Raw genomic sequence first — 13,884 nt, forward strand, 5'->3', positions numbered from 1 at the left:
GGCTTCACAGAACAGGATAACAGATACTTAGTAAGCCTTATCAAACAGAGACAGCATGATGCGAAATACGGTAGCGAGGTGGTCCAACTTCAAACTTCGAACTTGTTAGAAGCGTTTTTCAATAAAGGGTCAACTAAAAATAAATTCCTGAGAACACATTGTTTGCAATCGCTATTTATTTATATCTACGAATTACATATTACTTTATTATTATTATTATTTAGCCGGTATTTCATTGGATGCTAATCGTTCCGGGATTGTATTCTGTAACAAAATAATTAATTATTATAATTTGTAGTAGTGTATAAGTAAGTATTTTCTTTTAAATTAACTTTTACTAAAATTAACCCTTTCAAGTCTTGGTGCTATAGGCCTAATTTCGGAGATCTTTTACAACGCGCGTTAAATAAGCGATTGAATCATAGAATATTTATACCCGCGTGCAGAACACGATGGTGACGATGGTAGTGGATCTTTTTTGTTATGATTTGTTAGATTTTTGATTTATTAGGTATCTGCCATTGAATTAAATAATGTTTATATGGACGGATTTGAACATTTTTTTAACGCGCATCGTAAGCGCTCTTGTGATGAAGCCTTAAGTGGCGAGTTATACCTACTCATAGAATGTCGATGTGCCATATACGAGTAGTTGTAGCACTTACCATCGCCTAGTTAGAAAAGTAAATACAATTTCCCTTACCCTTAGATGCTGTATATAGCACACTTGATGGTACTGTCGTATAAGCGAAAAGGCTTCTTCTGCTACACTCAGTTGGTGATGTTGCCAAGCGAGTACAGCGAGGCACGCCCATAAAGTGTCATCTTCTACCGTCCTGCATAGCTATAAAATAAAACAGTTTTGCTGTAGATTGCTCTGTTATTGCTCTTATACTGGTTATGGTAGTAGAATCAGATGATCAAAAATCTAAAATACTACCACTAAATAGTATTTAGTTTTTTCATAAAATAGAAAGTAAAATGTGAAGGTATGAAGTTAAACTACCCAGGGGCTGCGTTGAGCGTGTTATTTAAAAATAATGTAAAATGTAATGTAAAATGTAAGTAATGTAAACCCTAGTTCCCAATGTTGTTAAGTCCGCAATTATAATTATGTTTAATAGGTTTATTACCTCATTTACGAGCAAACTACGCTAGCCTATAAATATTCATGGTTTTATGACGTATAATAGCATATTCGTGCGCTTGTGTAGGAAAACATATCAGGCCCACATAAGCTCGTAACGTCAAAACGGCATCGTTTTTTATACTTATCTAATGCCTCTTAAGCCAGAAGTATCTCTAACATTAAAGTTGACCAGTATTGTAACTTTTATAAGATTAGTAATCGTATCATAGACAGTATGATAAAAGAGACTATAAAAACTTAACATGAAATCTAATAAATTTTATAGCATCTAAACTTGACAAAACTGGTAATTACCTGTAAAGCAGCTTGCCACATATTAGCAGCGACGTGTTTGAGCAACTTTTCCGGGAAAGTTGCTAAAGATACGTGCAGTAGCGAGCCGTTGCCGCGACAGATCCGCGCGACACCGTCCTCCACGCTCATTACCGTCGGGTTGCGACCTAGATCACTGTAGACAAGGTGTAAGATATGAGATGTATAGACAACTTGCTGTATCGGGAAATATTTAACACGAATGTAAAGTGAGAACACTATGATAAGTTAAAGATAACGGTTACCAGTTTCTACACCCTTTTACGCACTAACGCCTAGCTTAGTATTGTAACGCAATATTTAACCAGTATGAAGTTTTTTATAAGACCACTGGTCTGTCACATAATGCATTCTCAGGCTAAGTTCTGAAAGTATAACTAATTAATATCGTAAAACACATACAAGTAGGGGTAATATGGAACGGAGAATTACTTTGGAGAGCTCGAGTAGCTCCTTTTAGTATAAAGGGCTGCTTTTAGTAAATCTTTTGATAGATAATTAATGTAAATAATTAAAATACATTGTATTTGCATTGCAAACAAAAGAATAACTTATTATAATACGTAATTGAATTAGGAAGGAAGTAGCCAACGAATTATAACACGACATTACACGCTCTAAAACGTTATAACCATTAGGTATAATTGTTAGCAAGTTTAGCAACCCTGAAACAGTTTCAATGTAACTCGCGCCAGTACAATTATTAAATGTAATTATACGTATAAACCTCATTATACTATACCTAATATAGAAATGAATTATATAATGAATAAAAGTTTCAGGGAACAAACCTGGAAGCTACCTATACTATAAGCTTGAACTGATACCTTCTCTAATTATAAATATACCAATGTGAACCACTTACGAGATTTCCTTACTGACTGTGGTCAGTGCTAGCCAGTCTGGCTGGGTGGCGGCCTTCGGACAGCACCAGGCTACGGCAGAACTGGCTCGTAGTCCAACTAGTAATTCCGTTTCAGCACTCCATGCTATACTTAGGATCTGAGACCCTGTCAGAGACATACATACTCATGATTAGACAGCAAACATTGATACATAATCTGATAGGCTAGTATAACAATACCCACAGCTAGTAATTTGTTTCTTCATACCTAACTAAGCGCTGTTGTGAGCATCTACAGTAAAGTGTAGATTACTACACTAAGTCATGTAAAACCATTAAGCTAAGTGTGTTGAATAAATTACTAAATTCCAATGATGAAAAACAGTCAGAATACATTTACAGGTGGGTATTGAACCTTGAGATGGCAGCAAAACCTGATGAACCAGCTAGACCAGATAGGTAAGAAGAAGCTAAATATTCATAGTCCAGACATAATAGATCATTACCAGTTTAAATACTCATGATTATAGTCTAGAAATATTAGTGGATTTGTAATGGAATACTATTTAGTAATACATTTCAAACCCTCAGTAGCTTACCCAGTTTTACAAACTTCGGCTTGTTATCTTTTACAGTAGCGACGTACAGGTCTCTATTGTAATCTAACAATGCTAACTGCCTTTCAGAAATGGGCCCCGTCTGACTGAGGGCTATAGTCGACACCGTCATTTTGTGGGTTAGTTTAGTGACAGTATTGTCTGTAGAACTGCGTACGATAAGTCCAGTTGGCAGATCAAATACGTGGATCACTGAAAAAAAGAAACCCTAATGTAAATAGAGACCAAGGTGGCAATAATTAATAGGAATAAATGATAACTTATTACATTTCCTGTCAGTCTGATCAATAGCTGCAAGTGCGTCAGGACCCAGTGACAGGGCAGAACGCCCTAAAGTGTCGGGTCTGGCACCCCATCGCGGGCTTGCCAAAAGTCGTCCCATGTAGCTGTAGATTGACACCCCCGTACGCTCAACTATGCATAAGCATCTGAAATATGTAGAAGAATGATTACTTTTCTAAGCAGCAAATGTAGTTTAACCATAGTATCTTGAAACCTATGCAATGTTTTTTTATGATCTTAGTTATAGTTTGGAATATGTATAACTTGTATAAGAAGTAGTTTTGATCTGATATTCTTTGGAATAGCTAAGATCACGTTGATATAAACAAATTTGCTACCTTAAAAAGCAATCAGTTACTGATGCAATTTGATTAAACAATCTCAGCATAAAACATATAAGCAACATAGAAATGTAAAAGCAGTTTAATATTTACTTTTCTGCCAGCAAAATCATGCTTATAGTGCCTTCCTTCAAATCGAACGTCACTGGTGTATTCCACGAGGTCAGTTTGTGTATGAAGCATTGTTTGACTGTCGCAATCACCAAATGGTTGAAGCCGAGAGCTATTTGTATCACTCTGTCAGGATAATCAAGCTGGTCGCTTTGGTCGGTTGTTATGTCTTTGATGGCGATGACTTTGCGACCGGTTTGTGTACAGGCGTATGTCTTCCACGTGTATTCTCTAAAATGCAAAATTATACATAATTTGAATTTAATGACTGAATTTAAATAGTGATTTATACATGTTATATATTTAATTTGTATTTCAATTATCCTCTCGAATTTCATATTTTTGAGTACTAAGAACAATTTCTCGAATATTTGACGAATACTGACGAATTTCATCAGATGGAAAAGTGGAAAAACGACGATGGTTTTTACAAGATACTACTGGAATCACTACGGCAGTTTGATAAAATAAATGTATTCCTACCTGTCAATAATGTGTGCAAAAAGCACTTGGCTATTAGCACAAGCAGCTGCTAGTTGTGTGCCATCGGATGACCAGGCGATGCTATAAATACTACCCGTCGAAGGACGATCTAGGCAATGGGACCACTGCAATTAATAAGTATGTATTAATAACATTAACAATGAAACATTATCAATTGCATTGCAAATGAAAACAGATAACTTTGACCGGTAAGAGAATTAGGGGCGATCTAGACAATCTTGTGTATCTTTATTGGCTATGTACGGGTTGGTGGTGTAGGTAACTGGTATGATCTAAGCAAATAAGAGCAAATGCCAATTGCAGCCAAAACCGTGTCAGAATAAATGAGGGCCAATATGACCCACACGCACGTCCTAAGAGTACTTATCGACGAGCGCAATAAGTACCTAGTCACAAATTCAACTTACCCCATTAGCATTACATAGCCTTATCAGGTTGTAGCTACCAATAACAAAAAGATCCCCTGCCGGAGCCCAGCTAACGCTTGTAATGGGCTGATCATGTTTTACACTGACTGAAATTTGTTGGCCAAACGTGTCCCAAATCTAAAATAAAAAAATCAAACATGATACCATCGAAATTTAGTTTGTTATGATAGATTGTTGAAATTATGTAACAACCAAAGCTAAGTACTTAGATAAAGATAATAAAAGGCAAGGAACATTATCAAAACAGTGGCCCAGCAGATGCATGGCTATGGCAAATATTGACATGGCAAAACTTCCCTTGTGTTTAATTTAATATTTTAGTTGGTTGGTATACCATAAAAATCAGTAACTGTGCAACTAACAGACCTTAAAAAAGCCGTCTTCTCCACCAGAAATTATCAGGTTGTTATTGGCATTCCAGGTAACACATAATACAATGCCCTCATGTGCTTTCCACTGCAATACAAAGCATCATCAAAAAACAGAAACAAAATTAGTTGAATGCAACAAACGAGCTCATTGATTAGATGATATTGAATCGTCTCCCTTGAATGTCATATTAATAAAACACTATGACTGATTATCTAAGTAAGGACTAAACGACGACTGAACTTACTACATGATCAAATATAATTTAGACCTAATAAAAACGCAATAATAGCGCTGAACTTTTTATTTTAATAAGTATTCAATCTTTTCAACAAATTGGAACGTTAATCATACATGTTTAATAGAAATACAAAACGAATTACTCGAAGTAGTCTTGAGCCTAAAAAACTTAAACTGAGATTATCTTACCTTTGTCACCTTCGAGCCAGAGTTCAAATATTTTATAGCGAGGTAATCCCCTTTAGTATGTAAAATTGCGCCACTGTCTGGGCTCCAGACGGCGCTATAACATGAGACGTCTGACTGGACCAAACTTGATCGGAGAAGCCCGTTGCGTGACCATATTTTAACAAAACCATCTTCACCGGCTAAAATAAAGGATTTGTACAGTTTAAAAATGCCTCCTTTTTAGTAATAGGTACTATGTATATAGCTTTTCAAAAATCGAAATAGTATCATATGCAAAACCTGCCTATACATATCTCACAATCGACGTTAAAGTAAAATCCTCGTTAAGGCAATTTACTCAGTCCCACGCAGGGCAGTATTTTTTTAACTTTTAATATATTGTAAGCTTAATGGAATTGAAAACGGTGGGACGAATCGACGTGATTTTTTGTTGGGATGGAGAGTGACATCGACTATTTTTTGTCTCTTTCTAACTCTTCCCTAAAATGCTAGCAAAAGCTAGTAATATCTGCGACCGGTCTGGCGTAGTTGGTAGTGACCCTACCTGCTAAGCCGCGGTCCCGGGTTCGAATCCCGGTAAGGGCATCTATTTGTGTGATGAACACAGATATTTGTTCCTGAGTCATGGATGTTCTCTATGTACATATATAAGTATTTATATATTATATATATCGTTGTCTGAGTACCCACAACACAAGCCTTCTTGAGCTTACCGTGTGCCTCAGTCAATCTGTGTAAGAATGTCCTATAATATTTATTTATTTTTATTTTATATCATTTTCAACAGGTGCATCTTGCATACCTGTCAAAAGGCTGGCTCCATCGGGGCTCCACTGTGCGACAAGACAGGCGCCTTGATGGGCGGCGACACTTTTTTCTATGCGGCCGTTATGATTTACTATGTGGAATCTAGTAATAAAATTAAACCATTATTGATGACAATTTTAATGACATTATAAATAGACAAATACTGATGTAAAGATGTGAGTATTTAAAGTGTAGTATTTGTCGTAAAGAAAATAAATATTTACAAATAAATGAATGAATTAAAGTTCATCCACAAGAACATATGGTGCATTACAGTAGATGTTATAAAGTATTTACATTGGAGATCCTTAATATGCTCTGCCTCTGCCACAGGGCATGTGAAAATTTCCATGTTCACTACATGTCAAATGCTATGTATGTGAATATTAATTGCGTACATGCAATGTCTTCCTTACAAACTAAGAACTAAACTCAGCTTAGCTCTAAACTCTAAACTACTAAACTCACTATTAAACCCCGTTCCTTATCGTTTCTGGTGCAAAAGTACCCATAATACTTATGGCGTTACCCCTTTGCATGGTTACGGATAACTTTTGCACCAAAAACGATTCAGCGCGGGGCCCCTCTCCTTTTTGCCGTACTTAATCTACGGCCTATGTCGCGCACAAACTCTTTTGCGTCGGCACCCCAGCAGCCCGCCGTCTCCACTGCAAACGGTACGAATATGTACCCGCCCAAAGGAGCATACTTCTGGCGCTTTAGCGCCGCTTGAGCCTCCGCTAAATTATATGAATATATAGGCCTCCACATCAAATACGATGACGGCGACCTCAGCAGTCATGGGTTTTTCCTCTCATGAGCTCTTATATGTGCTAAAACTTATTTAAAAATGAATGTTACAAAAAATCAAATAATGATCCTTAGCATGTTCGAGAAAGCTGTACAAGTAGGATTATTTTAAAGTACTACCATGGGAAATCATTTTTTTCAATAGTAGGTATGTACCTACAATGTAGGCCACATAAACACCATACAGTTTTTTGGGAGGCATATCATATGCAAAATCACCTAACACTAATTAGTAGGCAGATAACGAAATACATATTATTATAATATAATATGTAAAAGTAACTATTCTATTATGTAGTAGGCAACTTACTTTCCATCAGCAGAACCGACTAATATGACATCATGTTGATGTTTATTTGCTCCTTGGTTGATTTTTGGGAACAGATGCATGCCGGTTGGGTAGAAATCGTCCGGAAACGTCGTGACCACCATACATTCGCTGTTCACTAAATTCCATTTCAACAGTTTGTGGTCGTCTCTAGAACCATAATTTACGTTAATGCTTCAGAAACCGCTATGATAACCGAGTACAAAGCCATCATTTTCGGTCATCGCCTTTTAATAGTTTTTTTGTTAAGTAAAGATGAATGCCAGTTGTGAGATTACACATTAACTATAGAGTCGCTTACATTAATACTTTTAAAATCCAGTGCGTTATGGTCTCTGTAGGTATTCTATGTAATTTGTTTTGTGCAATAAAGTGTTATACTATTACTATTATAGTATGAATTTTTTGAAACGAACGTTTCTAAACAAAGGTATTGTTCCTTTTGTGTTGAGCGGGAGCTTCTGTATTTGCACGCGCTAAGACAACAAGAAGCAACTGTATCCTGATAATTGTAAGGTTCAAATCTGTACAGCAGCAAATTTGAGATAGATTATTTTGGAAATGCGAAGCGATAGACCACACCGCTATAGGTGCGAAAATACAGCGCTTCTAATACTTTGATACTTGATGGTGTAAGTATAGTACATATAGTTATAATAATCATCGGTAATATGTCAGTCTGTATAATAAAAATAACACGTTTAAACAGCGAAACTGCCAGATTAAAAGGTTGATAAGCACCTGGCACCTTAAGGTGTCATCGCAAAGTGACAATAAACACTGATAAGGTTTTTCAATCTGACCGCCATTGTTATGTTTTGTTATAAATACGGTTTACGGTTTGTTTAGTTATTTATGTTATTTTATATATCAAGACTTGTACCTAATATTTATGTAATTACTATTTATATATTGCTATATACAATTGGTGATTGTTAACAAAATCATTAATAAAAAATAACAGTGATAATATACGTGTTTCATTACTTACAGCACCACCACCAAGTATCAAAGTATTAGAAGCGCTGTATTTTCGCACCTATAGCGGTGTGGTCTATCGCTTCACATTTCCAAAATAATCTATCTCAAATTTGCTGCTGTACAGATTTGAACCTTACAATTATGAGGATACAGTCGCTTCTTGTTGTCTTAGCGCGTGCAAAGACAGAAGCTCCCGCTCAACACAAAAGAAACAATACCTTTGTTTAGAAACGTTCGTTTCAAAAAATTCATACTATACTGGCTTAGTGAAAACTTCAGGTTAAAAAAAATTACATGTATGTATATTTTCCTGATTAATCATTTTTTAAACCCATACCATTTTTTAGGGTTCCGTAGTCAACTAGGAACCCTTATAGTTTCGCCATGTCTGTCTGTCCGTCCGTCCGTCCGTCCGTCCGTCCGTCCGTCCGTCCGTCCGTCCGTCCGTCCGCCCGCGGATAATCTCAGTAACCGTAAGCACTAGAAAGCTGAAATTTGGTACCAATATGTATATCAATCACGCCAACAAAGTGCAAAAATAAAAAGCGGAAAAAAATGTTTTATTAGGGTACCCCCCCTACATGTAAAGTGGGGGCTGATATTTTTTTTCATTTCAACCCCAACGTGTGATATATTGTTGGATAGGTATTTAAAAATTTATAAGGGTTTACTAAGATCGTTTTTGATAATATTAATATTTTCGGAAATAATCACTCCTAAAGGAAAAAAAAGTGCGTCCCCCCCCTCTAACTTTTGAACCATATGTTTAAAAAATATGAAAAAAATCACAAAAGTAGAACTTTATAAAGACTTTCTAGGAAAATTGTTTTGAACTTGATAGGTTCAGTAGTTTTTGAGAAAAATACGAAAAACTACGGAACCCTACACTGAGCGTGGCCCGACACGCTCTTGGCCGGTTTTTTAAATTTCACTGAACTAAACTTTCACGCTTTGTGCCTAAACTCAGGAACTCTAGTGTTGTGCAGGGTCTTTAGCTGTTATGCGTAATTTTGCATAATTAATATTTGATTTAGAGGGTCCTTAACATTGAAAGGGTTAATAAAGTCCTCACAATTAACATAATATAGATTTGCAAATCTATCGTCTTTCTTATAGTGTTTTTAATGCTTTATTATACCAATTGTTCATTCAAATAAAATTTTAATAAGAGCAATTATAAATAGGTAATTTTTTGTATAGGTACTTAACACGAACTATTTACTTACCCGCAGGAAAATACGTCTTCTGTGTTATTCCAACTAACACTGACCACAACCCCAACATGTTTAGGTTCTTTAAACGAAGATAGTTTTAATTTCATTCTCTTAAATTTGCGGTTTTTGCTTATCACGAAAACAAGGAATATTTTGTTATGATTGAAGTCACTATGGTTACAATGCAAGTATGTCCGTCCGTGCAAGATTCGCGCTTGAAGCAAGCCTCTTCCAAAAAACGCCTTTGAGTACTTTCTGTCAATGTCAGTGTCACAATGACATTGTGAATGTCAGATGCCACTGTCAAGTTTAGCACATGGTTTCCACGCTACCTTTGTGTTAAACATATCGTTTTAGTGACGATTATTTATTAAAATAACCATGGCTGACGTACCAGATCTAAGTAGCGATGAAGAGCATTTCGAAGAAGATGAATGGCAGGAGATGGAAACGAGTGGAGCTTCGGTAACTTGCTTATACTGTGCCAATGTTTCCACATCCATCGAAGACGCTGTAAAACACTGCGAGAGTGTACATAACTTTAATTTAAACACACTGAAAGCAAAGTTCAACATGGACTGCTATTCTTACATCAAGCTAATCAACTATATCAAGACGCACAAGCCGAAAGCAGACTCTGTAATGAATGCTACCGAAGCTTTGTGGGAGGAGGATAAATACCTAAAACCAGTGGAAAACGACGAATGGTTGATGTTTGACTTCGAATCGCTGGCCGATCCGCCTAGTTCTCCCCAATCCTACCACGCGAACGTCGAAAATGGCTTAGTCACACTGACCCAAAGCCATTTCCAAGAACTACAAAGAACAATTCAAGTTTTGACTCAACAACTCAACGAAAGCAAGACTCATTTGCAAATGGCTAAGGAGGACATCAGCAAGATGCAGGCATCAATGAAAACCATTGTGGATGTGGGCTCAAGTAATTCGAACGGAGGTGACGGTGTTATGATTGTTGACTGTGTTTCAAAAGTGCCTTTGGAAGATGATGAAGGTTACTTCAATACTTACGCACACTTCGGTATTCACTATGACATGCTCTCAGATAAAGTACGAACGGAAAGCTATAGAAATGCAATATTGAACAATAAAGAAACAATGAAAGATAAGATCGTACTTGATTTAGGATGTGGCACAGGTATTCTTTCTATGTTTTCCGCAACAGCCGGTGCTAAGAAAGTGTATGCACTAGATCAATCTGAAGTTGTGTATCACGCAATGGATATTATTAGAGAAAATAATTTACATGAAACAATAAAAGTAGTGAAAGGCAGATTGGAGAACACAAAGCTTGATGAAAAGGTTGATATAATTGTTTCTGAATGGATGGGTTATTTCCTGCTGTTTGAAGGCATGTTAGATAGTGTAATATATGCCCGAGAAAACTGCCTTAAGCCAGGAGGATTATTACTACCTAACAGATGCAACATTAGTCTTGTAGCCAGCGGAGATGTGGACACACACAAAAAGTTGATAGAGTTCTGGTCAGACGTGTATGGTTATAAAATGAATTGTATGAAGCCTGAAGTAGTCCGGGAAGCCAGTATTGATGTTGTTGGATCAAAAAACATCATATCAGAGCCGTGTGTGGTTAAAGATATTGATATAAACACATGTAATACAGATGTCATGGATTTTACGTCATCATTTAAACTTCCAATCACAAAGGATGGGTCTTTGACATCTCTTGTTGGGTATTTTGACACTTTCTTTGATCTTCCTAATAAAGTTTCATTTTCTACAGGCCCGCATACAATGGCCACTCATTGGAAACAGACTGTCTTCTATTTCAGAGATTGTAAAGAAGTCAAACAAGGGGATGTTATTGAAGGTACAATTATGTGCAATAGGCAAAAAACTGATGTTAGAGCATTGTCAATACAAATAGATATATTTGGTAAAACCCATAAGTATATTTTAAGCTAGACAAGTAGACATTTAAGTGGTTGTATAGCGTTAGAAATGACAGTACATATTACTTTTAAGTATAAAAAGCTTATTAACTAAACATAATTAGGAATCCTGAGTTTCTGTATGTAAACACAGTGAAATATTTAAGTATCAAGGTTTCATAAATGCATTTTGATGCATGCATACATTGTTCTAATATTAATTGTTACCGCTGCTGTAAAATTTGTTGCATTTTTAATGTACTCCTGCCAAATAGATATGATTATGAATGAAATACAAACATTTTCTACGAAATTCTTTATTTTTATTTTACATATATTATACACATACAGGTGTTTTATTAATTATTTCTATTTACATAAATGTAGAAAAAGAATTATTTAGGAAAATAATTACACATAAATTGAGATTTCACATAAAATTTACATAGAGGTGCTACAGTAGATGATTAGTCAATAATTTAAAAGACTGTCAGGTATAATGTTATAATATTTTATCGACATTTAATGCACATAATTTGAAATAACACAGAATGTTAGGAGTGTTAAAATGCGTTATAACAAATCAATATAATTATCAATTTTTAATATTACCATGTTTTTATTCACTTAGGTTCACTTCGGTTAGTTTATGTTTTAAGTTTGTAAATTCAGTTGTCCTGAGACCCATGGTCCTAGCCAAAGCCATAGTACTTATTCAGTTTAACGAACTTTCAAATATTTTCTGTCTGGATAGATGGCACTATCATAGCTTTTCTCCAATAGTTTAAATAATTTAAAGAAAAGGATTCATCCCACACAATTGTGCGACTAAAATTGGAACTTTCTGTCAAAAGGGAAAGTCAAGTCGCTAGACTATTTTCTTTATTTACTTAAAAAATGACTGTCTTCCAGAATATAAAATTCCAGTAATAAACAGGAATTTGACACAATTCTGGGGATTGACAGGATTATCCTATGCTGGCGTCATCAAGATGTTTTTACAGGTCAACTCCATCAAAAGAGAAACAAAGTGTTTTTTTATGTTGTTCTAAAATACACAAGACCAATTATTTTCAAGGTTCAGGTGCCCTAGCCGAATGGCATTTCTGCGACGCGAAACGAAAACGAAACGCCGCGAAAGGTAGTCTGGCTCTGTCGCGCCAATACGCAAGAGCGATAAAGATTGATATCTACGACCGTTTCGTTTCGTGAGCGTTTGTGCCAGTCGGCTACGTACCCAGGTCACTAGCAAAGGCTTGATATTTGTGTTGCCGGGTCCTAAGGTTCTAGCACACATTCGCGTTTTATGTCTGAGATTAAACATTACATGCCAATTATGAGGGTCCCATAACAGATTAAAAACAAGTTAAGTACAGTTACATTTAATAAGCTGTGCATTAGGCTGGATTGTTAAGTCTTATTCAAAGAGTCTTATTTCTAACTGCTAGGTAAAGTAAACCTGCATTTCAGTAAGAAGTTCTATACAGGTAGGTAAATATGTTTTTTTTTACATTTTCGAACTTCATAAGTATCTTTTTAATAATACCTTGGACAGAGAGTTAAGTGTAAGTGTCTCAGATAATTTAAATATATTATATTCTCATGTTTGGTACATAATGTAGAATACGATTTCTGTTATTGTTTTTGTTAAGCCCGCTTCACACAGCGGGCAAAACACGGACAGTTTCCGGCACAGGGTGGGTTTCGCTCATTTCGCGCATTGAGGGTACATAATAATTATATCGCGAAAATAGAAATTCGCTATTTGCCTTTTCATATTTTTTGTAGGCTCTCTGATTCTGGTTTTGATATCGAGAGCTGAACTCTTAGTTTGCGAAGGTGGGCGATTTCGAGCACTAAGTCTGAAGCGGGCTTTAGAACATTTCTATAGTTATTTGTTTTACAAGGGGGCAAAGTTGTTTTTTAACCGCACGTGCCAATATTGAAACCCGAGCAAGCAAAGATTCCAAAAAGCGTCAAAAAAATAAATAAAAAAAAATTCCAAAATTCAGCAAAATTACAAATCTTGAGCGTTGCGCGGGTTTCAATCACGAAGGTTAAACAAACTTTGCCGCTGAGTGAAACACAAAAAATGTTGACCACACCAACACGGACAAAATACTGACTATAAAAAATCAAATCTATCAATTTATTAAATATTTATGATTCAAAATCATCATTTATAGGTAATTTTTACCAGCCAGCTCAAGATATCAAGTTAAAATTTGTATGAAATTACTTTGCACTTTTGTGGATAAAATGCAATTGGTGAAGAATAATTATTTACCTACTTCATAATTTGTTTTGTAAACGATGGTAGGTAGTTATATCTTCTCGTAACTATTAAGAAATAAATCGTTATAATTTTTGTCCATTAAAACCATTTTTTATTAAGTTTGCTTCGAGTGATACCGCAAGCAATTTATACAGAAACAACATCTATTAGG

The 13,884-nt window shown here is 35.7% G+C and overlaps 2 protein-coding genes across 2 annotated transcripts; one reads left to right on the forward strand and one right to left on the reverse strand.

Moving 5' to 3' along the window:
- Positions 1 to 154: 154 nt before the first annotated feature.
- LOC125227453 (intraflagellar transport protein 80 homolog) lies at positions 155 to 9,661 on the reverse strand. Its single transcript, XM_048131776.1, has 14 exons — positions 9,540 to 9,661; positions 7,315 to 7,482; positions 6,190 to 6,296; positions 5,388 to 5,566; positions 4,956 to 5,045; positions 4,569 to 4,706; positions 4,141 to 4,265; positions 3,640 to 3,888; positions 3,191 to 3,351; positions 2,906 to 3,115; positions 2,328 to 2,472; positions 1,445 to 1,598; positions 704 to 844; positions 155 to 264 (listed from the first exon to the last, which is right to left on the reverse strand). The coding sequence occupies exons 1-14, from the start codon at positions 9,632 to 9,634 to the stop codon at positions 217 to 219; spliced, it is 2,010 nt and encodes a 669-aa protein (XP_047987733.1). The 5' UTR covers positions 9,635 to 9,661; the 3' UTR covers positions 155 to 216.
- Positions 9,662 to 9,835: 174 nt separating this feature from the next.
- LOC125227457 (protein arginine N-methyltransferase 1) lies at positions 9,836 to 11,750 on the forward strand. The gene has a single exon (XM_048131784.1). It carries the CDS (start codon positions 9,909 to 9,911, stop codon positions 11,469 to 11,471), a length of 1,563 nt encoding a protein of 520 aa, XP_047987741.1. The 5' UTR covers positions 9,836 to 9,908; the 3' UTR covers positions 11,472 to 11,750.
- The last annotated feature ends 2,134 nt before the right edge of the window (positions 11,751 to 13,884 follow it).

The sequence above is a fragment of the Leguminivora glycinivorella genome, chromosome 6 (assembly GCF_023078275.1).
Source record: "Leguminivora glycinivorella isolate SPB_JAAS2020 chromosome 6, LegGlyc_1.1, whole genome shotgun sequence".
NCBI lineage: Eukaryota > Metazoa > Arthropoda > Insecta > Lepidoptera > Tortricidae > Leguminivora > Leguminivora glycinivorella.

Excerpts from the sequence above, each read along its gene's own strand:
- LOC125227453 (XM_048131776.1), bottom strand. The coding sequence starts at position 9,634 with ATGAAATTAAAACTATCTTCGTTTAAAGAACCTAAACATGTTGGGGTT. Across the intron at positions 5,046-5,387 it reads CTGGCTCGAAGGTGACAAAG|TGGAAAGCACATGAGGGCAT; the intron begins GTAAGATAATCT and ends TTTGTATTGCAG. Across the intron at positions 1,599-2,327 it reads ACAGTCAGTAAGGAAATCTC|TGATCTAGGTCGCAACCCGA; the intron begins GTAAGTGGTTCA and ends CCTTGTCTACAG.
- LOC125227457 (XM_048131784.1), top strand. The coding sequence starts at position 9,909 with ATGGCTGACGTACCAGATCTAAGTAGCGATGAAGAGCATTTCGAAGAA.